Source organism: Xyrauchen texanus, chromosome 6 (genome assembly GCF_025860055.1).
Source record: "Xyrauchen texanus isolate HMW12.3.18 chromosome 6, RBS_HiC_50CHRs, whole genome shotgun sequence".
NCBI lineage: Eukaryota > Metazoa > Chordata > Actinopteri > Cypriniformes > Catostomidae > Xyrauchen > Xyrauchen texanus.
In genome coordinates, this window is record NC_068281.1 from 42,600,051 (window position 1) to 42,627,240 (window position 27,190).

Sequence of the window (27,190 nt, forward strand, 5' to 3'; positions counted from 1 at the left end):
GCGGCACTCCGTCGCGAGGAGGATCTTGATGTGTTCTCTGTTCTAGCTTCTTCCTTTACCCAGCGCAACATGAACTTGGGCAGTGAGACGGTGACCAATAGCTCATCCTTGGAGTCAATTGTTGCGGCAAATAGAGTTTTAATTGTTCCCACAATAACCTCAGGCAGCCCAGTGGTCATTTGCGATAGACCATTTTTCGTTGCTAAGATTTTGGCCATTAGAACTTCTAGCGTTGGTTGAAGCGTTCCATAAAAACAAGTGTCCTCACCCTGTAGGATGTCCAGTGCAACTGTGAAAGGCTTCATATTGGAACAGTATTCCTTGAGAAACTGGTATTCCCTGTCCTTCATAAATTTAATCTGAAGCTGTGTGCAGAGGTTATTGATGTCAGTGAGGGGCATTTCTGTGATCCGAGCATAGGCTCGGGAATACCAGTTTCTCAAGGAATACTGTTCCAATATGAAGCCTTTCCCAGTTGCACTGGACATTGTCCTCACTGTAACACGGTGGAACTCATTCTATGACGCCATAGAATGAGTTCCACCGTGTTACAGTGAGGACAATCAACTTTCTATCACTGACTTCTAGGCACTCTGATGCGAATGTGGAGCGGCTGGCCTTTGTCCATAGCGCTGAACATTTGGCTGTGGCACTACGATAAACAGCCCTCGATTCTGGATTACATGCTAGCCATTCATCAACCTCATTGTTCGCAATTAGATTAAGTGTATGGGCTGCGCATCTATGGCGTCTAAGTTACTAGTGCTATTTCTCGATGTACAGAGTTCCCTCGGTGTAGCACATAGATTTCACTTGACTATAATGTTCTTATCCTTGTCCCTGACGAACTGAAAATAATGGGAGTATGTCCATCTCGCAAACGTAGAATCAGTCTCTGCAGTAATCATCTCAAACATCGGATTACGGCAACAGGAAATAACGTTACTCTTTTACGCACAGATTTTTTTCTCTTGTGCCGAAATGTTTACGTTACGAAATGCATTACTGAGATTGTAACGGGTATAATATTACCAAAATTGTTTTAGTAATGCGTTATTGCAAAAAGCAATACATTATTGTAATTGCATTACTTTTGTAATGCGTTACTCCCAACACTGATTGTGATACGCTTCAAGCATCCTCCAAATTCACATGAAAGAAGGTCGCATTCAAAGTGTCCTACTCGCTTATCTGAAATGAGACCTCCGCCTCGATGACGTATGCGGCCGACAAAAGCAACCTCTACAGGACGCAGCCTTCCAAACGAGACAGCCACAGCGTTTCCCAATCTTTTTTCTGCCATGGCACACTTTTTACAACTAAAAAATATTACAGCACACCACTATCCCACATAGGATAAACTTCATTGATATTTTTCCTTTTCAAGAACTTGTCCATAAAACAAGTGGGGAGGTGTGTGTAACAATGTGCTAGCACTGGAAATGATGAAGACAATTACATGAAGATGAAGAATCCAAGTTCAGTTTATTTACCAAACATGTACTCCAAAAACCCTAACTAAAAACATGAACATAAACATGAACTAGACTTGACATAACATGACTTGACTTGACTTAACCTTGACTTGACTATAGCTTGACTTGAAAAATACAACAGTGGTACATTAACCATACTTGTCAAGAGACAATGGCAAACATGTTGGCTTAAATACACAGACATAGGGTAAAACAATAACAAGAAAACCAATAAACAGACACAACTATAAACAAGATAACAATATGTGGAGCGGAGGGGGGCGGGGCCGGGTCGGAATATTGCGCGCCGGTCCCCAATCGGCCTGATGAGGCGCGCGAGGGATAAAGGCGGCCGGTGACGATGATTCGAGAGAGAGAGAGAATTACGGGCATGTCCGTCGTGTGTGTGTTTGTTTATGTTTGTGCTTTTGGTTTAAGTTCTCATTAAATTATTATTTATGGTGACAAGCCGGTTCTCGCCTCCTCCTTGCCCATACTTTAACTGTGTTACATTGGTGCCGAAACCTGGGAAGGAGGAGGGATGCCTGTCGCAGAGTCCTCGACACTGCCGTCCACCCAGGGGTGCGCCGCTGCCATCTGCCGGGTGACGGAGTAGCCCGACCGCCCGGATGTGGGGAACGGCCGTCATCCGCGGGGCAAGTCGGGACTGGATACCCCGACCGCCTGGAGCGAGGGAGCCGCTGCCGGGGGCGGAGGAGTGCCCTGCCATCCCCAGAGACGCGGAGGGGTCGAGGGAGACCGCCGTCCGCGAGGGGATGAGGGAAGAAATTCCCCGACCGCCCGGAGCGGTAGGGCCGCTGCCAGGGGCAGAGGAGTGTCCCAATTTGCTGCCAGAAAAGTGGAGGGGCGTTCTGCCCGCTGGGGGTCAAAGGTTTGACTCTGGTTCACCCGGGGTTGGAGCGGCTTTCGTCTGCCTGAGTTTGGAGGAGTGTTCGAGTACCACGCGACGGTACATCAGAGAACCGGTGAGTAAGCTTTTTCTCTCTCTCTCCTCTCTGTCGCACCATGTTGGCCTTTTCATTTAGTTTTCTTTGTTGTTGTCTTCCCCTCCTGTCTCCTCCCAGGGCAAGGAAGGCGGGGATGACCACACGTGATGCAAGATACACCCCGCCCCAGGGATGGGGGGGGATGTACGTCATGCCGGTGGCACCCCGGCCTGAGATAACGCCGGGAGGAGTGTGGAGCGGAGTAGGGCAGGGCCGGGTCGGAATATCGCGCCCCCGGTCCCCAATCGGCCTGATGAGGCGTGCGAGGGATAAAGGCGGCCGGTGACGATGGTTCGACGAGAGAGAGAGAGTTTGTTTACGGCCAGCTGACCAGCATGCGTGTGTTTGTGTCTTTTGTTTCAATTTATAAGCACATGACATGAAACAGGAACTATAATTTCAAAATAAAAGACATGAAAACAAAACATGAACAAAACCACATCTAGACATGACAGTGTGCACAATAAACATTGAAAACCTGTATTTGGAAGAGAGAAAAAAGCTTGCAGTTGCTTTGATAGCAGAAAGTAATAAAAGGACTCATTTAGGTCTAAGCGTTTTCTTGGTGAATTTAAATTAGTTCAATAACTGGGGTCTCTGACAGGACTGGACTGGCAATCTGAAATACCGGGCATTTTACGGGTGGGCCGACGCCCTTTGGGGCGTACTGGTCAGCGGGAGAACCGAGCGGGCCAGTTGGTCGGCCGTGAAATGGGCCGCAATAAGCAAAAATGAGCCGGCGAGCTATGCAGAACGGACCACAAAACGGCAAAGCAGAACAAAGAGAATAAATGTGCAAGGAATCAATGTGGAATCTTCCATCCAGAATAATGTAAATCCTGCAAGAAATGAATCAGATGTTCTGTTAGTGATGCACAAAATAGATTTTGTGGCATTTATTTGTGCAGTGGTAAATGGTACAAAAAGTAGAAAGGAAGTCAGACAAGTTAAAAATAATTGTAGGATGTGCAAATAAATTCCTAAAGTTAACAGGAATTTCAGCGGAAGAAGTCCATAAGATTTTAAAAGAATTATACATTTGTATAATCCATGTAAAGAAATAAGTAATACTTTTCTAAAAGAGGTGATGGGTGACACACAGGGAAAAATTATTATGTGTGGGGATTTTAATGCAAATAATGGTTTATGGGGTAGTAAAAACACTGATAATAACGGTGAAATAATAGATGAATTTATAGAAGAGCATTCACTGGTTTGTTTGAATGGTGGGAAACCAACAAGAATGGATATAACAAGAGGTCAGCATTCACAAACATTAGCTGGTAAATGTACTTGGACAGTGCATGAAGATAATATGGGCAGTGATCATTCATCAGTAATATGTGAAATCCAAAATGCAGTAAAATAGCAAAATATTAATCAATGTGTAAAGGTGGAGATTTAAACGGGCAAAATGGAAGGAATTTTACATGTTGTGTGAAGAAAACTTCAATAATATGAAATTGGAAGGAAGTGTTGAGGAAAAATATAATAAAATAGTAGAAGGAATTATCTTTGCTGCAAAACAGTCGATTCCTTTAATAAGAGATAATGGAAAGAAAAGTGTACCATGGTGGTCAGAAAATTGCACAGTGGCAATTAAAGAAAGAAATAAGGCATTTTGAAATTTAAGAAGAGTTCGGCAGTACAATTGGGAGAGAGACTGAAATGCATGTGGTTTGGAGAATGATTAGGAAAATGAATGGTATTAATAACTATAAGCAGATCCCTGTAATAGAAGAGAAAGGGAAAATGGCCATTACAAATAAGCTAAAATCCACAGTACTGAAAACTTGGATTTTAAGTTTTTAAAAAGACGACAAGAAATAAGCAAAATATATATAAGAATGTCCGTATGAAAAAACAAGGAGCTGATAGCAATACGAATGAAGATTTGAATTCTTTTGAGTTAAAAATAGCTATTAACAATTCTAAGAATATAACACCATGAACAGACATGATCAGTTACAGTATGTTAAACTTACCAGAGAACTTACCATTAAAGCACTATTTAATTTATATAATCATATGGAATGAAAGTACTTTACCCAAAGATTGGAAAAATGCAATAGTGATACCAATAGTTAACACAATGGATGCTCTGATCTTATTTGAAAATGATGCAAAGAAAGCACTTCTAATGAAAGAATATCTTGTTGAAGTTTTCTTTGATATTGAAAAAGCATACGACACTTTATGGAGGGAAGGACTTTTAATTAAATTAAATTGGAATAGGAGGGAGAATGTATAATTGGATAGTAGATTTCCTATTTGAACGTACATTCCAGGTAAGAATAGGGGAAGAAATGTCAGTACCGTATGATATTATGAATGGGACTCCACAAGGAAGTGTCATCAGTCCAATTTTATTTCATTTAATGATTAATGATATACAGTCGCTGACAAAAGTCTTGTCGCTTATCTATTTTGTAGAAACACCTGCTATTAACCTGACTTTTAATTAATCAATTGGTGTTAGAAATAGCTCATATGAAAAGCTAAAACCCTCCCAAATGATGATTAATGCACTGAAATAAATTAGTTTCACTGAAAAAAGATTTATCATTTAAACAAGACAGAAAGGTCAAATTTTAGCAAGACAAAAGTTTTGTCGCCTATACAGAAATTGGACAAATTTACTGCAAATACAAAAATATGTCAGCAAATTAAGTAGTGGTGCTGTGAGATCCAAATTTAATATCTTGTATGACTTCCATGAGCTTGAAGGACTGCATCCATGCGGTTTGGCAAGGATTCATACAATTTATTGATGAAGTCATAAGGAATAGCAAAGAAAGCAGTCTTACATGCCTCCCAGAGTTCATTGATATTCTTTGGTTTCGTCTTCCATGCTTCCTCTTTCATCCTACCCCACATATGCTCAATGATGTTCATGTCTGGTGACTGGGCTGGTCAATCCTGGAGCATCTTGATCTTCTTCGCCTTGAGGAACTTTGATGTGGAGATGGAAGTATTCGATGGAGCACCATCCTGCTGCAGAATTTGGCCTCTTTTATGGTTGGGAATATAAGAGGTAGCTAAGATTTCTTGGTATTTTAGACTATTGATGTTGCCTTCCACCCTGCAGATCTCTCGCACACCCCCATACTGGATGTAACCCGAGACCATGATTTTTCCGCCACCAAACTTCACTGTTTTCTGGGTGAATCTCGGATCCATGCGGGCTCCAGTAGGTCTCCTGCAATATTTGCGGCGACTGTGATGTAATTCAACAGAAGATTCATCTGAAAAATCCACCTTCTTCCACTTTTCCAGCGTCCATCCTTTTAGCAGGCTGTGGGCCTTGGCAAATGCCACACGGTTTTTCAATTGTCTTTTGTTTAGTGCTGGCTTCTGGGCACTGATTCGACCATGGAGGCCATTTCGAGACAGAATCCGACAAACTGTTCTGGTTGACACAGGGACTTCAGGTGACCAGGTCTCGTGGAGCTCTGTGCAGTGGAAAATGGGCTGGCCTTGGATTTTCGAGCCAACAAACGGTCCTCTCGAGCAGTTGCCTTGCGGGGTCTGCCTGACCTGGGCTTGTCAAAAATGTCTCCAGTGTCTTCAGGTGCTTTTTTTATCCTCTGTACTTGACGCTGAGACACATTGAAGGTGTCTGCCACATCAGCAGTGGATCTGGTCTTCAGCCTCTTGATAATCAAAACTTTAGTCTCAGGGTGAATCTTAGGCATGTTTGCAGAGGTCTAGTTGCCGTTGATGTGAAGGTCTAGTGTACTGGGTTGTTTTTATACACACCTGAGACCTAATTGATCCATTATTAGTCACAGGTGAAGCTCATATGACAAGGCGACAACACTTATGTCTTTGCAAAAATTGACTCAATGGGCTTTACCAAGCTGTGAATTTTAGAATACTGTTTAACAGTTTCGTTTTGCACTGAAACATTATTACAAAAGCTGTTGGGATTAAAATGAGCCATTTCTTGTAAAAAAAATCTTGATTTCAGCAGCACTTCAGGTCAATTTGTACACAAGCGACAAGACTTTTGTCAGGGACTGTATATGAAATAGTTAATCCAAATATTGGAAAGGCATTATATGCTGATGATGGAGCAGTATGGAAAAGAGGTAGGAATTTAAGAAATGTAGTTAAAGGAATACAAGAAACAATAAGTGAAGTTGAAGAATGGTCAATAAATTGGGGATTAAAACTTTCAGTACCAAAGACTCAGTATATGATTTTACAAAGAAAATGAAACAAATTATTCTGAAATTATATGATCAACCACTAGAAAGAGTGACAGAATTCAAGTATCTAGGATTAATATTTGATGAGAAATGAACATGGAAGAGACATATTAAGAAAATTGAAAACAAATGTAAAGGCATAATAAATTGTATTCAATAGCCAAGTATGAATGGGGAGCCAGCAAGAGTTCACTGTTACATGTATATCAAGCTTTAATAGGTTCTAGTATAGACTAAGGGTGTGCAGTGTATGGGGCTGCATCTAAATCAGAACTGAATAAATTGGATAATTTACAGTCTAAAGCACTTACTGTTGTGGAGCAATAAGATCAACCCCTTTAGATGCCATCAGGATTGAAATGGGGGAGATGCCATTAGATTTAAGAAGGGAAAAACTAACTCTTATGTATTGGGTTAACTTGGAAGGAAGTGACAACAATCATCGCTCACGCACAGTTTTAAAAGATTGCTGTGAATATAAAAATAATGGAGGAAATACCTTTGGATGGAAGTATGAACAGTGGGTCAAGGATAGTTGTCTGGAAAGTGAAGTCATCTGCCCTAATCTGCCACTACATGGGGTGCCTGTATGGAACTTTCCTGAACATATTGTTGAAATGAGATTATTAGAGGCCCGGGAAAAAGCAGAAGAAGGGTATAATAATAGTAATAAAATCAATGTGTTTATGAGAGAAAATGTTTACTCTTTTATACAGATGTTTACAGATGGATCTCAAGACCCATTTAATCAAATTGTTGGTATATGAGTATATATTCCGAGTTTTAAAACCAAAATAAGTCTTAGAATAACTGATAAATTGTCTGTATATTCAACAGAATGAATTGCTATAATAGTAGGGCTACAATGGATTGAACAGACTAAACCAATTAGGACTGTAATTTGTTCAGATTCATCATCAGCTCTTAAAAGTATAATGTATACAAGAACTGACAGAGAAGATTTCCTGATGGAAATCTATACATTATTGTACAGATTGAAAGCAGAGTGTATAACAGTATACTTTTGTTGGATACCGGCACACATTGGGATAGCAGGTAATGAAATAGCTGATAAGTTAGCCAAAAAAGCATTAAAGAAAAACTTGGTGGATATTAAAGTACCCCTGGGGAGAAGTGAGGTAAAATCAGTGATTAAAAAGAAACTAGTATATTTATGGCAACAAAGATGGGAAAATAGTAGCACAGGGAGATGGTATTATAATATTGCAAAATGAGTAGGAAAATAAAATTTTTATGGAAGGTATAGAAAGGAAGAAGTAATGATTTCTAGATTAAGACTGGGACACACAGGATTGAAAATTCAACACTTGAAATAATGGGGAAGCATGAAAATGGTATGTGTGATGAATGTGATGTTTTAGAAACTGTAGAGCATGTATTCTTTAAATGTAACAAATATGATGTTCAATGCAGTAGTCTTTTTAATAACAAAGGATTGACTAATAAATGTCACAGACCTCTTAGGAAAGGGTTTGAGAGATTCTCAGACATATAGGGCTGTTTTAACCTTTTTAAAGAATACAGGACTAGAGCACAGGAAATAATGTATGGGGATTGTGGTGCTTCTGCCCATCCTAGTGGTTGAGGAGCCCAGCGTGGAAGCTGGAGGAGCTGAACACGCAGTGCCAGCTGAATCGTGGGCTCTGATCCTCTGGGGTGGGTGGGGTATTACATCCTCATGTATGTATATGTGCAATATATGTATATAGGGTAGTATATATATGTGAGTGTGTGAATAATAAAATAATAAAAATACAGATGCATCACCCATGTAAGCTATACAGTAGGTGGCGGTAATACTCTTAAAGGATGAATGGCCATTAACAAGAAGAAGATCATTGGTCAGGCTGTGCATCTGAAGGAAAATGAAGACCAAATAGCATTCCACAGAAGTTAGAGGTAATGTAATAAAAATGCATAGAATAGGAAAAGGGTACAAAATAATATCCAAATGTTTGGATATCCCAGTGAGCACAGTTGGATCAATAATCAGGAAGTGGAAGCTACGCCACACCACCCAGGCACTGCCAAGAAAATGCCATCCCTCAAAACTCGCAAGCGCTCTAACAAAAAGGAGACTTGTGAGAGAAGCCTCAGAGAGGCCAAAAATCACTTTGAAGGAGCTACAGAGTTCAGTGGCTGGGAGTGGAGTAATGGTGCACCAGTCAACCATATCAAGAAAAGTGCATATCGCTGGCCTGTATGGGAGGGTGGCAACATTACTCAAAAAAAAGCTTGGGAGGAAATTCACCTTTCAGCGGGTCAATAATCCCAAGCACAATGCCAAATCAGCATTGGAGTGAGTCAATCCAATTGAGAATATGTGGCACTATTTGAAAATTGCAGTCCAAACGTGTCTTCCAACCAACCTGAAGAAAATCTGCCAAGAAGAATGGGCCAAAACACTTTGTCACTTTGTGAAAAGCTGATACATACAGTGGATATAAAAAGTCTACACACCCCTGTTAAAATGCCAGGTTCTTGTGATGTAAAAGAATGAGATAAAGATAAATCATGTCAGAACATTTCCCACCTTTAATGTGAATAATTCAATTGAAAAACAAACTGAAATATTTGAGGGGGAAAAATACAAAAAATACTCACAATAACCTGGTTGCATAAGTGTGCACACCCTCTTATAACTGGGGATGTGGCTGTGTTCAGAATTAACCAATCACATTCAAACTCATGTTAAATAGAAGTCATTACACACCTGCCATCATTTAAAGTGACTCTGATTAATCACAAATAAAGTTCAGCTGTTCTAGAAGGATTTTCCTGACATTTTCTTAGTTGCATCTCAGAGCAAAAGCCATCGTCCACAGAGAGTTTCCAAAGCATCAGAGGGATCTCATTGTTGAAAGATATCAGTTAGGAGAAGGGTACAAAAGAATTTCCAAAGCATTAGCAAACATATCCTGGAACACAGTGAAGACAGTCATCATCAAGTGGAGAAAATATGGCACAACAGAGACATTACCAAGAACTGGACATCCCTCCACAATTGATGAAAAGACAAGAAGAAAACCGGTCAGGGAGGCTTCCAAGAGGCCTACAGAAACATTAAAGGAACTGCAGGAATTTCTGGCAAGTACTGGCTGTGTGCTACATCTCCCGTATTCTTCATATGGGCTATGGGGTAGGGTGGCAAGACAGAAGCCTTTTCTTACAAAGAAAAACATCCAAGCCTGGCTGAAGTTTGCAAAAACAAACATCAAGTCTCCCAAAAGCATGTGGGAAAATGTGTTCTGGTCTGATGAAACCAAGGTTGAACTTTTTGGCCATAATTCCAAAAGGTATGTTTGGAGCAAAAACAACACTGCACATCACCCAAAGAACACCATACCCACAGTGAAGCATGGTGGTGGTAGCATCATGCTTTGGGGCTGTTCTTCAGCTGGAACTGGGGCCTTATTCAGGGTGGAGGGAATTATGAACCATTCCAAATACCAGGCAGTTTTGGCACAAAACCTTCAGGCGTCCGTTAGAAAGCTGAAGAGTTAACATTGCTCATATGACAGTTTTGGACAACGCTTTTTTAAATGAGTCCTTAGATTACTTGAGTGGCTGAAATTCTTCCCACATGAAGTACAGAGGTATGGCTTCTCCCCAGTATGTACTCTTACATGTGTTTTCAGGTGTGTTAATGTATTGAAACTCTTTCCACAAAACGAACACACGTGAGGTTTCTCATTAGAATGATTTGCCAGGTGTAACTTTAGCTGTGATGCCAGTGTAAATTTCTTGCTGCACTGATCACAATTAAATGGTTTCAATCCAGAATGATAGTGCAGATGAATTTTGAGATTGCTTGATTGGCTGAAACTCTTCCCACATGAAGTACAGTGGTATGGCTTTTCTCCAGTGTGAATTTTCATGTGATGCAGAAGATTTGCTTTATGTGCAGAAGTCTTGCCACACTGAGAGCAGGTGAAAGAATTTTTGGCTCTTGCTCCTCGAGTTCTTTTCAGTGAAAAATGAATTTCAGTCTTTGAGCCACTTAAAGGTTCTTCACCAGTCATGAATCGATCACATTTATGATCATGGTGTTTCTCCATGTCATTCAGTTCTTGACTTTCTTCTTTTACTTCAAGTCTAAAATGAATAGTAAATTGAGACACATGTGAAAAAAGAAATACAATTGAACCACTATTTAATGCCAGTAAGCAAAGGACAAGAATCTACTTAATGTGATCTTCGACTGGCTTAAGATCATCTTCTCTGTCATATGTTGATTCTGGTATTATTTGTTTGTTTAACTGTAATTTTACTGCTTCTCTGATTTTATAATTACAGCTGCAAGATCTGATGAACTGTATGCAGCTTTGTTAACTGTTTATCATTATGAAGATTGAGAATCAAGAATGAACACCAACCTCTTTGTTCTTCAGTATCTTCATGTTTCATTCTGCATGATTCTGTAATACTGATGTCTTCACTCTCCTCTTTAAACTCTTCTTTAACACATTTCATTTTTGTAATAGTATGTCAGTAAACTTCAGTGGTTACACTGGGTGTTGTTCCTCTTTATAAACCACCTTTTTTTTCACTGCAGGGGTGAATCAGGATCGCCGTGTGGTATGGAGAAAATCTGCCAAAAAAAAAAAAAAAAAAAAAGGCCTAGATTCCTTAATTTATCACCCTGTTAACCATGTATAACCAAAGCTAAGCTAAAATCATCTTCATGGCATCTAAAATACTCTCAACAATTACATGGATTAAAGGAGGGATTATTCAACATTCATTATAAAAATAGTATTATTACACATGCACACACAGTTCTTTAGAAATTAAGTGATTATAATTTGCAACAAATACATGAATCCACAAAATGTATGTATTGAAGAGTACATCACAATCAAGAAACAGAATTTGGCATTCAACAATAGTTCAGTCTCAAATGGCTCATTTAAAGTGGATACATGAATGCAGGCAGGCTTTAAATCAGTTGATGGAGAAGATGAAAATTAGTATACCGTAATTCAATTAAACCTCAAGAATAAAAGCCTCCAACTGGCCAGTCATACACAAAAAAGCAACAACATAATTCAATTTAACAAACATCAAAAGCGGTTTCAAACAATCCTGCATCAAACAAACACTTCCATTATACAGCACAGTTACTCAAAATCTGGAAAAACAGAGATTAAAATGTACTAATATCAACATTTTAAACTATCAACTTACATAAGGGCTGAACAAAAGAACTTTCCTCAATCAGAACTTTAGATGGATTGACAAAATCAACATACAACAATACTTGCTTGTGCATCTTCTTCGCTCTTCTTTCTAGACAACTCTGTGAAATACTCCCTGTTTATTGCCCTATGGTGGCATGGATGAGTATTGCACCCAAGAGAAAAAGAAAAACATTTACAGGCTCTTTCACATTGTAACGAAGTTGCTGCTGCTGGCAATGACAAAGATGAAGGAGTGAAGAACCCAAGCACAGTTTTATTAAATAAATGTGAAACCAAAACCCTAACTATAAATGAGAACTAAACTAGACATAAAAATGAACATGACTAAAACATGGCTAAACATAAACGTGGCTTGACAAACTAGACTTGGCATGGTTTAAACAAAGTTACTCACAAACAATACTTGACAAGAGACAATGGAAAACATGAGGGCTTATATACACAGACATGGGTAACAATACAACCAATGACAGGCATGACAAGGCATGGAGCATGGGATCAAGGCAGAGCCTGTGGGGGGTGGGGCCATGAGAGGCCCGAGGGGTGGAGCCATTGGGGCTGAGGTCCAAGGTGCAACAGTAGGGATGGAGGTCCACTGTGGAGCAGAGGTGGGCCAGGACCAATTAGCAGAGGCTTGCTTGTGACAAGGCCTGGACTGGAGCTGACTCTGGCATGGCCGCAACATGGAAATCGGGCGGCCATGATGTGGCGCAAAGTTGTGGAAGGTAGAGCCATGGAAGGCTCGAAACTAAGAGTCCTGAATGACTTGGAAAAGACCTCAGTGGTCGTGAACATGGGCAGGGATTTGGAAACGACCTCTGTGGTCCTTTACATGGGCAGGGACTTTGAAACAAATGCCCTCCTCCAGGCCAAAGTTGGCAACGCTGGCTCGTCAACCATGACGTGGTCTTCCGCCTCCCCCACAGTGAACCTAAATCAGTAATCCGCAGGGCAAAGTCAATATAACGAGCCAGGCTGAGGGAACTGCGACCGACAGGCATCAAAGTGGGGATTGGCTCTTACGGTCCTTGAGAGCCACCTCATTAAAATCCACCTGGTATGCCAGATTGCAGAAGTCCTCCACATAATCCTCCAGGGGACAATTCCTCTGACATAGGTGGAGGAGCTGTACTGCTGGTTTCATTATGGTGGTCAAGTATTCTGTAACGAAGTTGCTGCTGCCAGCAATGACGAAGAAGATGACAAAGGAGTGAAGAACACTAGTGCAGATTTATTAAATAAACGTGAAACCAAAACCCTAACTATAAATGAGAAATAACTAGATATAAACATGACTAAAACATGGCTAAACATAAACATGGCTTGACATAAACTAGACCTGGCATTGTTTAAACAAAACAATAAAGTTACACTTACAAACAATCCTTGACAAGAGACCGTGGCAAACATGAGGGCTTATATACACAGACATGGGTAACAAGACAACCAATGAACAGACAGAACTATAAACAAGATAAGACTAATAACCTAAAACCATTGACAAACTAGAACTAATAACAAAGTAATCAAACAATGAACCAATGAAAACAAGACAATGAACATGGAGGGAAACATGAAATCACATGACAAGAACCAGGAACTAGACTTTTCAGAATTAAAGACAAGAAAACATGAACCAACAGAATAAACATGAACACACATTAAACACAGAGCACGTTTCTGCCATTTAGAGTAAAACATTTTTTACAAATAGCCTATTAATGACTGGCATGCAAATGAATGCTGTAACTGAGAGCTAGATAGTGAGTTAAGATAGTTAACTTGTCGATGACAATAACTGGATGTAAAATATCAATATAAAAAATATATGACATCAGGAAAAGTAAAAAGTCAATCAAATGGTAGATTGCTAGTACAACCACCCAACATCAAATCCAGCAACTCGCTAGGTGTTGTCACACCAGCACCTGACTCTCTGTCCTCTTCCTCCAGCTTGATATGGTCGCCCCAGAGAGCCTGCCAACCTTGGTGAGTATAAAACCAATCAGGTGAAGTCACTACATTTTCCTTCTTGATGTGCAACAATTAGCAACGGTCATTTGTAGCATCATGGTATAACTTGAGTGAGTGGTTGAAATATTCGGTGCAAAAAGTTGCTGAATTTAGTTTTCCGTGACACAGCTGAAATGGAAAATATTTCTATCATCGTTTGCTTTGATTTTTTAGATTAACACTTTTTATTGATTCACATACTTGAAACAGAAAACAAAACATATATTCATAGAATCAAATATAATCCCCATTATTCCCTTTCCCATCGAAGTTGCCTAGCCTTCTACATGACATCCCCTTGAATGCCGCTACCCTGCCCATCTCTGTGCACCACTCTTGAATGTCTGTCGATCATAACACTGGCTAGGACCCAATTTATTATGCATTTATCCCTTATATTAATGACCGCCCGTCACCTAAAATATGAGTCTGTGACATAATCAAATGTGAGTGCCCAATTCGCCAAACACTCATTAAACACTGTAGAAACTTTTGTCAATATCACATGCAAATGTGAGATAGCGTGGTGTAACTTAACTTCTCCGGTTAGTTTGATAGAAAGGCTTTGCAATGGCGAAATAGGGGAAAAAGCTTCCTGTTCAATAGAAAACAAGGGAGGGGCTCTCTCAGGTGGAAGCAACAAATGAGCCAAATGCCTGAGACTGAATGCATAATAATAAAACAAAATCTTGGCCTAGCCCAACGTTGTCAATCGGCCTATGTAACTTATTGAAGTGTAATCTGGAACATTTACCATTCCAAATGAAGGGGGGTTCAGTGGCTGGGAGTGGAGTAATGGTGCACCAGTCAACCATATCAAGAGCACTGCATATCGCTGGCCTGTGTAGGAGGGTGGCAACATTACTCAAAAAGTACCATCTGAAAGCATGGCTGCCAGTTTGCCAGATGTGGGAGAAGGTTTTGTGGTCAAATGTGACCAAGATAGAGCTTTTTGGCCAAAACTCAAAGTGCTCTGTGTGGTGCAAACCTAACACTTCCTATGCCTCAAGACATACCATCCCTACAGGATGGTGTATGGTGGCGGCGGCATCATGCTGTGGGGATGCTTCTCATCAGCAGGGACTGTGCATCTTGTTAGAATTGAAGGAAGAATGGATGAAGCAAAATATAGGGAAATACTGCAAGAGAACCTGCCTCAGTCCGCTAAAAAACTGAAGCTTGGGAGGAAATTCACCTTTCAGCGGGTCAATAATCCCAAGCACAATGCCAAATCAGCATTGGAGTGGCTCATGAACAAAAATATAAATGTCCTACAGTGACCTAGTCAAAGTCCTGATCTCAATCCAATTGAGAATGTGGCACTATTTGAAAATTGCAGTCCAAAAGTGTCCCCCAACCAACCTGAAGAAAATCTGCCGAGAAGAATGGGCCAAAAACACTTTGTCACTGTGTGAAAAGCTGCTACATATGTACCCCAGAAGACTTAAAACAGTTATTGCAGCAAAAGAAGGCTCGATCAAATGTTACCGTGTGGGGGTTGAATTTCATACAAATATTTCCCACAAAAATAAACAATAACGACGTACAATAATTGATTTAGAATTTCAGTGTTTTAAAATAAAGTATCAATCAGGATGAATTTTCAGTGTACCATTTGTAATTCAGTAATATGAGAGAATTGGTCAGGGGTCTGAATACTTTTATAAGGCACTGTACATAGCAGAGAGTCCACAACAGTAATTACGCACTTCGCTCCTGAAGAAAGGCTCTTCTTGCTGTCATGTAACACAAGAGCTCATTATCAATTAAAACAAAGTATTTCAAAATCTGAGCCTCAACTTACGCACTTCTGTCCTCTCACTTGTTCAGTTTCTATTTTCTAATGATTGCATTAATTTCAGTCGATAGCAACCAGATCTAGTGAACTGACTGACATTTGATTACATTTAATACATTTTGGCCCTGAAGTTAACATTGCTCATATGACAGTTTTGGACAACGCTTTTTTAAATGAGTCCTTAGATTACTTGAGTGGCTGAAACTCTTCCCACATGAAGTACAGAGGTATGGCTTCTCTCCAGTATGCACTCTTACATGTGTTTTCAGGATTGATGATGTAACGAAACTCTTTCCACAATTCGAACACACGTGAGGTTTCTCATTAGAATGATTTGCCAGGTGTAACTTTAGCTGTGATGCCAGCCTAAATTTCTTGCTGCACTGATCACAGTTAAATGGCTTCAATCCAGAGTGATAGTGCAGATGAATTTTCAGATGGCTTGATTGGCTGAAACTCTTCCCACATGAAGTACAGAGGTATGGCTTCTCTCCAGTATGCACTCTTACATGTGTTTTCAGGATTGATGATGTAACAAAACTCTTTCCACAAAATGAACACACGTGAGGTTTCTCATTAGAATGATTTGCCAGGTGTAACTTTAGATGTGATGCCAGCGTAAATTTCTTGCTGCACTGATCACAGTTAAATGGTTTCAATCCAGAGTGATAGTGCAGATGCATTTTGAGACTGCTTGATAGGCTGAAACTCTTCCCACATGAAGTACAGTGGTATGGCTTTTCTCCAGTGTGAATTTTCATGTGACGCTTAAGATTTGCTTTATGTGCAAAACTCTTGCCACACTGAGAGCAGGTGAAGGGTTTCTCTCCGGTGTGAATTCTCATATGACGCAGAAGATTTGCTTTATGTGCAAAACTCTTGCCACACTGAGAACATGGGAAAGGCTTCTCTCCAGTGTGAATTATCATGTGACGCTGAAGATCTGCTTTATGTGCCAAACTCTTTCCACACTTATGGCAGGTGAAAGAATTTTTGGCTCTTGCTCCTCGAGTTCTTTTCGTTGAAAAATGAATTTCAGTCTTTGAGCCACTTAAAGGTTCTTCACCAGTCATGAATCGATCACATTTATGATCATGGTGTTTCTCCTCCATGTCATTCAGTTCTTGACTTTCTTCTTTTACTTCAGTCAAGTCTAAAATGAATAGTAAATTGAGACACATGTGAAAAAAGAAATACAACTGAACCACTATTTAAACAAAGGACAAGAATCTACTTAATGTGATCTCTGACTGGCTGAAGATCATCCTCTCTGTCATATGTTGATTCTGGTATTATTTGTTTGTTTAACTGTAATTTTACTGCTTCTCTGATTTTATAATTACAGCTGCAAGATCTGGTGAACTGTATGCAGCTTTGTTAACTGTATCATTATGAAGATTGAGAATCAAGAATGAACACCAACCTCTTTGTTCTTCAGTATCTTCGTGTTTCATTCTGCATGATTCTGTAATACTGATGTCTTCACTCTCCTCTTTAAACTCTTCTTTAACACATTTCATTTTTGTTATAGTATGTCAGTAAACGTCAGTGGTTACACTGGGCGTTGTTCCTCTTTATAAACCACCTTTTCTCACTGCAGAGGTGAATCAGGATCGCCGTGTGGTATGGAGAAGATCTGGCAAAAAAAAAAAAAAAGGCCCAGATTCCTTAATTTATACAATATCCCATTGTTGTAGGAAATGCCATCACCCTGTTAACCTTGTATAACCAAAGCTAGGCTATAATCATCTTTATGGCATCTAAAATACTCTCAACAATTACATGGATTAAAGAAGGGATTATTCAACATTCATTATAAAACACACAGTCCTTTAGAAATTAAGTGATTATAATTTGCAACAAAAACATGAATCCACAAAATTGATGTATTGAAGATTACATCACAATCAAGAAACAGAATTTGGCATTCAACAATAGTCCAGTCTCAAATGGCTCATTTAAAGTGGATACATGAATGCAGGCAGGCTTTAAATCTGTTGATGGAGAAGATGAAAATTAGTATAATTCAATTAAACCTCAAGAATAAAAGTCTCCAACTGGCCAGTCATACTCAAAAAAAAAGCAACAACATAATTCAATTTAACAAACATCAAAAGCGGTTTCAAACAATCCTGCATCTAACAAACATTTATACAGGACAATTACTCAAGATCTGGAAAAACAGAGATTAAACAATACAAAAAAGGTACTAATACTAGTATCAACATTTTAAACTATCAACTTACATAAGGGCTGAACAAAAGAACTTTCCTCAATCCGGACTTTAGATGGATTGACAAAATCAACATACATCAATACTTCCTTGTGCGTCTTCTTCACTCTTCTTTCTAGACAGCTCTGTGAAATACTCCCTGTTTATTGCCCTATGGTGGCATGGATGAGTATTGCACCCAAGAGAAAAAGAAAAACATTTACAGGCTTGATACAGTAACTCAAGGCTCTTTCACATTGTAAAGAAGTTGCTGCTGCTGGCAGTGACGAAGATGAAGGAGTGAAGAACCCAAGTGCAGTTTTATTAAATAAATGTGAAACCAAAACCCTAACTATAAATGAGAACTAAACTAGACATAAAAATGAACATGACTAAAACATGGCTAAACATAAATGTGGCTTGACATAAACTAGACTTGGCATGGTTTAAACAAAGTTACACTTACAAACAATACTTGACAAGAGACAATGGCAAACATGAAGGCTTATATACACAGACATGGGTAACAAGACAAACAATGACAGGCATGACAGGGCGTGGAGCATGGGATCAAGGTGCAGCCTGTGGTGGGGGTGGAGCCATGAGAGGCTCGAGGGGCAGAGCCATTGGGGCTGAGGACCAAGTTGGAACAGTAGGGATGGAGGTCCCCTGTGGAGCAGAGGCGGGAGCAGACGCTGCGACATGGCATGAAGCAGTCTGGGGCTTGGCTGCAACATGTCCTGGAGCGGACTCTGGCCTGGCTGCGACATGGAAATCAGGCTTGGCGGCCATGATGGGGGCAAAGTCGTGGAAGGCAGAGCCGTGGGAGGCTCGAAACTAAGAATCTTGAATGACTTGGAAAAGACCTCTGTGGTCATGTACATGGGCAGGGACTTAGAAACAAAAGCCTTTTTCCTCCTCCTCCGGGAGGCCAAAGTTGGCAATGCAGGCTCTGGGATGGACGAGGCTGGCAACGCTGGCTCTGGAATGGACGAGGCTGGCAGCACTGGCTATGGGACGGACGAGTCAAGTATTGGTCAAGTATTCTGTAACGAAGTTGCTGCTGCCGGCAATGACGAAGACAATGACGAAGACAATGACGAAGGAGTGAAGAACACTAGTCAGATTTATTAAATAAACAAGATAACAAGACTAATACCTAAAACCATTGACAAACTAGAACTAATAACAAAATAATCAAACAATGAACCAATGAAAACAAGACACATGAACATGGAGGGAAACATGAAATCACATGACAAGAACCAGGAACTAGACTTTTCAGAATTAAAGACAAGAAAACATGAACCAACAGAATAAACATGAACACACATTAAACACAGAGCACGTTTCTGCCATTTAGAGTAAAACATTTTTTTTACAAATAGCCTATTAGTGACTGGCTTGCAAATTAATGCAAATGAATGCTGTAACTGAGAGCTAGATAGTCAGTTAAGATAGTTAACTTGTCGATGACAATAACTGGATGTAAAATATCAATATAAAAAATATATGACATCAGGAAAAGTAAAAAGTCAATCAAATGGTAGATTTCAAGTGCAACCACCCAACCACCCAACACCAAATCCAGCAATTCGCTAGGTGTTGTCACACCAGCACTCTCTGCCCTCTTCCTCCAGCTTGATCTGGTTGCCCCATAGAGCCTGCCAACCTTGGTGAGTATAAAACCAATCAGGTTAAGTCACAACATTTTCCTTCTTGATGTGCAGCAAAAAGCAAAACATATATTCATAGAATCAACTATAACCCCCATTATTCCCTTTCCCCCTCCCAATTCCCAACCCCACCCTGACCCTCAACAAATATTTTTACCCAAAAAATTTAATTAAGTTAATATATATATATATATATGCCAATATAAAATATATATATATATATATATATGTATACCCTCCCCATCTCTGTGCACCACTCTTGAATGTCTGTCGATCATAACACTGGCTAGGACCCACTTTTTAATGCATTTATCCCTTACATTAATTTATAGGGAATATAGGGAGTGATTTTAGCAGGTAGTTTCCTTTTAATTACATTAACCTTCCCAGTCATATATAAATGTAATGAAGCCCACCATCTCACATAGCTCGAAAACCTCAAAAGGGTCAAACTGAACTCTAAATAAATCACACAAATTTTCTGGGAATAAAATACTCAAATACTTAATGTCCTGTTTGGGCCACTGGAAAACACCTGGCTGAAAAGATGTTACCGGGCAGACCAATTGACTCTATATCATCAGGGCAGTGGTGGCTCAGCGGTTAAGGCTCTGGGTTACTGAGCAGAAGGTCAGGGGTTCAAGCCCCAACACCACCAAGACACCACTATTGGGCCCTTGAGCAAGGCCCTTGACCCTATCTGCTCCAGGGGTGCTGTATCATGGCTGACCCTGCACTCTGACCCCAGCTTAACTGGGATATGTGAAAAATAAATAATTTCACCATGTATATGCAGAAATGTATGTATAATGTGTGACTATTTATTATATCCTGAGAACGGGATGAATAATTCTGTGGATCTTGTAGGGTCGCAGACAAATAATAAAATGCCATCTATGTACAGCAAAAGCTTATGCGCCACACCTCCCGCCACCACCCTTGGAAAATCATCTTCCATTCTTATCACAGCTGCTAATGGTTCCAGGGCCAGACAGAACAATAAGGGGTAAATAGGGCATCCAGAGTAAAATAATCTAAAATTAATCCATCCGTTTGAACCGCTGTTACCGGGTGTCTATAAAGTAACTTAATCCACCCAATAAAATTATTCCCGAACCCGTCCATCCATCCATCCATCCATCTTCAACCGCTTATCCGAAGTCGGGTCACGGGGGCAGCTGCTCCAGCAGGGGGCCCCAAACTTCCCTATCCCGAGCCACATTAACCAGCTCTGACTGGGGGACCCCGAGGCGTTCCAAGGCCAGTGTGGAGATGTAATCTCTCCACCTAATCCTGGGTCTTCCCCGAGGCCTCCTCCCAGCTGCACGTGCCTGAAACACCTCCCTAGGGAGGCGGCCAGGGGGCATCCTTACCAGATGCCCAAACCACCTCAACTGACTCCTTTCGACGCAAAGGAGCAGCGGCTCTACTCACGGATAACTGAGCTCCTCACCCTATCTCTAAGGGAGAAGCCCGCCACCCTTCTGAGGAAGCCCATTTCGGCCGCTTGTACTCGTGACCTAGTTCTTTCAGTCATGACCCAGCCTTCATGACCATAGGTGAGGGTAGGAAAAAATATTGACCGGTAGATCGAGAGCTTTGCCTTTCGGCTCAGCTCTCTTTTCGCAACAACGGTGCGATAGAGCGAATGCAATACCGCCCCCGCTGCCCCGATTCTCCGGCCAACCTCCCATTCCATTGACCCCTCACTCGTGAACAAGACCCCGAGGTACTTGAACTCCTTCACTTGGGGGCAATACCTCCTTCCCTACCTGGAGTACGCACTCCATCGGTTTCCTGCTGAGAACCATGGCCTCAGATTTAGAGGTGCTAATCCTCATCCCAGCTGCTTCACACTCGACTGCCAAGCGATCCAGTGAGAGCTGAAGGTCATGGACCGATGATGACATGAAGACAACATCATCTGCAAAAAGCAGCGATGAGATCCCCAGCCCACCGAACCCGAACCCGAAAATTTCCAAAATCCTAAAAAGATAATCCCATTCTACCATATGAAACACCTTTTCAGCATCAAGTGAGATAACAGCGGCCGTCAGTTTAGGAAATTCTAGTGGTTCCACAGAGTTTCTAATACCCTCTTCAGTAGAAGAAGATGTGGAACTATAAAGATCATGATCAAATTCTTTAAAGGCACTGTTAATACAAATGGCTGAGGTAAATATTTCACCACCAGCAGATTTCACTGAGGCAATGGTAGATAAAGACTCTCTCTGTTTTATATATCTAGCAAGAAGTTTTCCTGCATTGTTCTCCGACTCAAAGTATAACTGTCTTTCCCTGAATAGCCAAAACTCCACCTTCCTTGACAAAATAGTTTTATATCTGTATTTCAATCGGATCAAATCTCTGAGGCCATTAGACGACATTTGGTGCTTCAGCTCTCCCTTTGCACTTTTAACATTCCCTTCCAATTCCATGAATTCTTGCGCTTTGGATTTTTTGGTGAATGTGGTATAATGTATGATCCAGCCCCTAAGAACCACCTTAAGTGCCTCCCAAGCCATGCCCACAGAGGATACTTAGGACCAGTTGGTCTCCACATAGATATTGATTTCAGCCTTTAACATTTGTTGGAATTCAGGATTTTGCAAAAGGGATACATTAAAGTGCCAACTATATGATTTCCTTTTCTCCATATTTGACAACACTGGGGGTATGTGGCAGCGGGGGCGTGGTCAAGCGCCCGTCCGGGAGAGAAAAGCGGTAAGGGCGCTCACACCTGAGCTAAATTATGTCTAACACCTGTCTCTAATTGCAGTAGCGTGAGGAGAGCGGATAAAAAGCCAGCAGCCACAGAGCAATCGAGAGAGCCTGACAGCAAGGCAGAGAATACGTGTGTGTTGTGAAATTGAGTGAAAAAATAAAGCTTACCCCTTAAGCTGACGTCTGTTTCCGTCCCTTCCTTGGTCCGCTTTACACTGGTGCCGAAACCCAGGACTAGAAGGAACACCTTTTTTGTTCCAAGTTATGGAACAGAGTCGCCCCATAGAGTCCTCCCAGCTGGCGGAAGTCCTCCAGTCCCTCGCTACTCTCCATCAAGGCCACCAACAATCCCTGCTTGAGCTCCGGCAGGATCAAGATCGACGTTTTTCGAGATCATGCGGGCTCAGGCAGAGGACCGACTTCGCTATCCGAGCCTCCTCAGCCAGGAGACTGCGTCGGCCCCAGCCGCGACCCCGGACACCCACGCTACGCTACCCCCGCCCACGTTACAGAAGATGGGGGCAGCAGATGATCCTGAGGCCTTCCTCGACTTGTTCGAGCGGATGGCAGAAATCTGTGGCTGGCCGCCCGAACAGTGGGCAGCCCGCCTAATCCCTCTCCTGTCCGGGGAAGCCCAACTCGCAGCACAACAACTGCCGGCGACAAACCTCCTGGCTTACACTGACCTGAAGAGGGCCATACTGCAACGGGTCAGTCGGAGTCCGGAAGAAAATCGCCAACTCTTCCGGAGCATGAAGCTAGAGAAGTCCGATCGCCCGTTCGCGTTTGCACAATGGCTCCGGGACGCCTGTCGGCGGTGGCTGCTCGTGGGGGACCGCGACGTCGAGGAAGTCATCGATCAGGTGGTGCTGGAGCAATTCGCGCAACGGCTGCCCAGGAGAACGGCGGAGTGGGTCCAGTGCCACCGCCCAGCGTCGCTGGAGGAAGCCGTACAACTCGCGGAGGACCACATGGCAGCGATTCCAAGGGCGGATGAGCCCTCTCTCTCTTTCTCCCCTTCCCCCGTGTCTTCCCCTGTTTTTTTCCCCTCCCCTCTTCCCTCTCGCTCTGCTCTCTCCCCAGGGTCCGTGCCTGCCCCCCGCAGGCTGGGCGGATTTGTGAGACCAACTTCCCGGCCGTGGGAGAACCCGCCTACCCCTTCCCCATCCTTCAGCCGCTCTCCTCCTCAGGTGGGGGTGCCCGCCAGCACGGGTGCGGCCGTGGCGCCTGGGCCGGTCTGCTAGAGGTGCGGAGACCCGGACCACTTCCGGGATCAGTGTCCGCTGATGGAAATAGGGACGGTGGTGCAGGTTTCCAACTTCCCGCAGGCTGCCCCCGATCGGGCTGGAGTGTACCGTGTTCCGGTAAGGATCCAGGGGGGTACATACCAAGCATTGTTGGATACCGGCTGTAACCAGACCACCATCCACCAATGCTTGGTTCAACCCGGAGCTTTGGGCTTAGCTAAACTGGTGAGGGTGAGGTGTGTGCATGGGGATGTTCACAAGTATCCCATGGTGACTTTGGCGATTAAATTCAGGGGAAAAAACCATAGTGTGGAGGCAGCGGTTAGTTCCCGCCTCACCCATCCGCTAATTTTGGGTACTGATTGGCCGAATTTCAAAGATATTTTAAAGGGTATTTGTGCGGATGGGTCCTGCATAAAGAGGTGTGCGGTGTGCGATGCTTTGGCAGGGCAGGCGGAGCCGGGGCCGTCCTCGGCTGCTCGGAATGACGAGGGAAGGGGCGAGGTGGCCGCCCCTCCTCTCAGGGAATTCCCTGAGGGGGACTTCCCTCTAGAGCAGTCGCGGGACGAAACCCTTAAACATGCTCTTGACCAAGTGAGAGTAATTGATGGTCAACAGCTCCGGCCGGGCATTGCCATTGCATACCCATATTTTTCGCTTATTAATGATCGGTTGTACAGAGTGACGCAGGACGCTCAAACAAAGGAGGAGGTGACACAATTGTTGATTCCACGAAGCCGCCGGGAAATGGTTTTCCAGGCAGCTCACTATAATCCTATGGCCGGTCACCTAGGGGAAAGAAAGACACTTCTCCGTCTAATAGCCCGTTTCTATTGGCCGGGCATTGGCGGCGACGTCCGCAGGTGGTGTGCGGCGTGCCGCGAATGTCAACTCGTAAACCCACCGGCCACCTCAAAAGCGCCATTGCGCCCCCTTCCATTGATCGAGGTTCCCTTCGAAAGAATTGGAATGGACCTCGTCGGGCCATTAGCATGGACGGCACGCGGACATCGCTTTGTGTTATTCCTGATGGATTACGCAACGCGATATCCGGAAGCAGTGCCTTTGAGCAACATCTCAGCACGTAGTGTTGCAGGGGCACTCTTCAAGATAATCTCCCGGGTGGGGGTTCCGAAAGAAATCCTCACCGACCAAGGCACTACTTTTATGTCACGAACACTTCGCGAACTTTACGAACTTTTGGGCGTTAAGTCGATTCGCACTAGTGTGTACCATCCTCAGGCAGATGGACTGGTGGAACGATTTAATAAGATGCTCAAAAATATGATTCGTAAATTTGTGCACGAAGACGCTAGGAATTGGGATAAGTGGCTGAACCCTCTGTTATTCGCAGTACGAGAGGTCCCGCAAGCCTCCACGGGGTTCTCCCCATTTGAGCTGTTGTACGGGCGACGCCCACGCGGGGTCCTCGACGTCATCCGCGAAGCTTGGGAGGAGGGACCTTCCAATAGTAAAAATGAAATTCAATACGTTCTTGATCTTAGAGCAAAACTCCACATACTGGGGAAATTAACACAGGAGAATTTGCTCCAGGCTCAAGAACGCCAACGCCAGCTGTATGACAGGGGTGCTCAGCTACGGGAATTTGCACCTCGAGATAAAGTGCTTGTATTACTCCCAACATCGAGCTCTAAATTACTCGCCAAGTGGCAAGGACCCTTTGAGGTCACACGACGAGTAGGGGATCTCGATTATGAGGTTAAACGTACCGATAGAGGGGGCGCGCGGCAAATATATCACCTCAACCTCCTGAAATTGTGGAGAGAAGAGGCGGCCTCTGTGACGTTGGCAACGGTAGTTCCGGAGAGGGCGGAACTCGGACCGGAGGTAAACAAAGCCCGCAATCTCACCCCCGGTTCCTTGTGGAGACCACCTCTCACCGCGCCAACTTGCAGAGGTTTCCGAATTACAAGAGGAGTTTGCGGACGTGTTTTCTCCTCTACCGGGCCGCACAAACATCATACATCACCATATCGAGACAGAGCCAGGCGTGGTGGTACGTTGCCGCCCCTATCGCTTGCCCGAACATAAAAAGAAAGTAGTTCGAGAACAATTGGACGCGATGCTTGAGATGGGAGTAATAGAAGAATCCCACAGCGATTGGTCCAGCCCGGCAGTCCTTGTTCCCAAGAGCGACGGGTCTGTACGATTCTGTGTGGATTATAGAAAAGTCAACGCGGTGTCTAAATTTGACACGTACCCAATGCCCCGTGTTGATGAACTGCTCAATGGGTTAGGTACGGCTCGATTTTACTCGACCTTGGATCTAACGAAGGGTTATTGGCAGATCCCCTTGACACCAATATCCCGTGAAAAAATGGCCTTCACCACGCCGTTCGGATTACACCAATTTGTGACGCTTCCTTTCGGTTTGTTCGGGGCACCGGCCACGTTTCAGCGTCTCATGGATAGGATCCTCAGACCGCATACTGCTTACGCCGCTGCCTATCTAGATGATATCATTATTTATAGTAATGATTGGCAGCAGCACATGCAACATCTGAGGGCCGTCCTGAGATCGCTGCGGCGGGGGGGGGGCTCACGGCAAACCCGAAAAAGTGCGCGGTTGGGCGTGTGGAGGTACGGTATCTGGGGTTCCACTTGGGTCATGGCCAGGTGCGTCCCCAAATTGACAAGACCGCGGCGATTGCGATTTGCCCTAGACCCAAGACCAAAAAGGGGGTGAGGCAGTTCCTGGGGCTGGCTGGCTATTACAGAAGATTTGTGCCCAACTATTCGGATGTCACCAGCCCGCTGACTGACCTCACTAAAAAGGGGGCTCCAGATCCGGTCCAATGGTCAGAGCAGTGCCAACAGGCATTTACACAGATTAAAGCTGCACTTTGTGGGGGGCCGCTTTTGCATGCACCTGACTTCTCTCTCCCTTTTGTTTTGCAGACGGACGCTTCAGACAGAGGGCTGGGGGCCGTACTCTCGCAGGTGGTGGAGGGAGAGGAGCGCCCGGTGCTGTACATTAGCCGGAAGCTCTCCTTGAGGGAGACTAAGTACAGCACCGTAGAGAAGGAGTGTCTGGCCATCAAGTGGGCGGTCCTCACCCTCCGATACTACCTGCTGGGGCGGGCCTTCACCCTCTGCTCGGATCATGCCCCACTGCAGTGGCTCCACCGCATGAAAGATACTAACGCCCGGATCACCCGTTGGTATCTGGCCCTCCAGCCTTTTAAGTTCAAGGTGGTCCACAGACCGGGGTGCAGATGGCTGCCGCTGACTTCCTCTCCAGAAATGGGGGAGTGGTAGGCAGGCGGATGACGCCCGGCCTGAGTCGGGCGGTGGGGGTATGTGGCAGCGGGGGCGTGGTCAAGCGCCCGTCCGGGAGAGAAAAGCGGTAAGGGCGCTCACACCTGAGCTAAATTATGTCTAACACCTGTCTCTAATTGCAGTAGCGTGAGGAAAGTGGATAAAAAGCCAGCAGCCACAGAGCATCGAGAGAGCCTGACAGCAAGGCAGAGAATACGTGTGTGTTGTGAAATTGAGTGAAAAAAATAAAGCTTACCCCTTAAGCTGACGTCTGTTTCCGTCCCTTCCTTGGTCCACTTTACAACTTCTAAACACAGCAGGGTGCA

The 27,190-nt window shown here is 43.3% G+C and overlaps 2 protein-coding genes and 1 long non-coding RNA gene across 7 annotated transcripts in view; all 3 read right to left on the reverse strand.

Annotated features, from left to right (window-relative positions):
- The window catches only part of LOC127645727 (zinc finger protein 420-like), a 451,613-nt gene that overhangs the window by 296,742 nt on the left and 127,681 nt on the right, over positions 1 to 27,190 (reverse strand). The window lies entirely within an intron of this gene.
- LOC127644828 (uncharacterized) lies at positions 1,398 to 14,695 on the reverse strand. Of its 2 annotated transcripts, XR_007970725.1 has the most exons (5): positions 11,902 to 14,695; positions 11,091 to 11,305; positions 9,428 to 10,809; positions 7,193 to 7,293; positions 1,398 to 3,321 (listed from the first exon to the last, which is right to left on the reverse strand). It is a non-coding gene; the product is annotated as an uncharacterized LOC127644828 (long non-coding RNA). The 2 variants fall into 2 exon arrangements; XR_007970724.1 differs by lacking the exons at positions 1,398 to 3,321; positions 7,193 to 7,293 and having other exon boundaries at positions 9,299 to 10,809.
- The window catches only part of LOC127644814 (gastrula zinc finger protein xLCGF3.1-like), a 126,455-nt gene continuing 113,966 nt past the window's right edge, over positions 14,702 to 27,190 (reverse strand). Inside the window, exons 1-4 of one of the 4 annotated variants that reach the window (XM_052128208.1) lie at positions 17,973 to 18,062; positions 17,627 to 17,720; positions 17,150 to 17,362; positions 14,702 to 16,879 (exon numbers count right to left, since the gene is read on the reverse strand). In XM_052128208.1, the coding sequence (XP_051984168.1) occupies positions 15,858 to 16,879; positions 17,150 to 17,246 (1,119 nt within the window). In that variant the 5' untranslated portion in view covers positions 17,247 to 17,362; positions 17,627 to 17,720; positions 17,973 to 18,062 and the 3' untranslated portion in view covers positions 14,702 to 15,857. Of the gene's footprint in view, positions 16,880 to 17,149; positions 17,446 to 17,626; positions 17,721 to 17,972; positions 18,074 to 27,190 lie in introns of those variants that run through there. The other 3 variants (XM_052128206.1, XM_052128207.1, XM_052128209.1) reach the window with 3 other exon arrangements.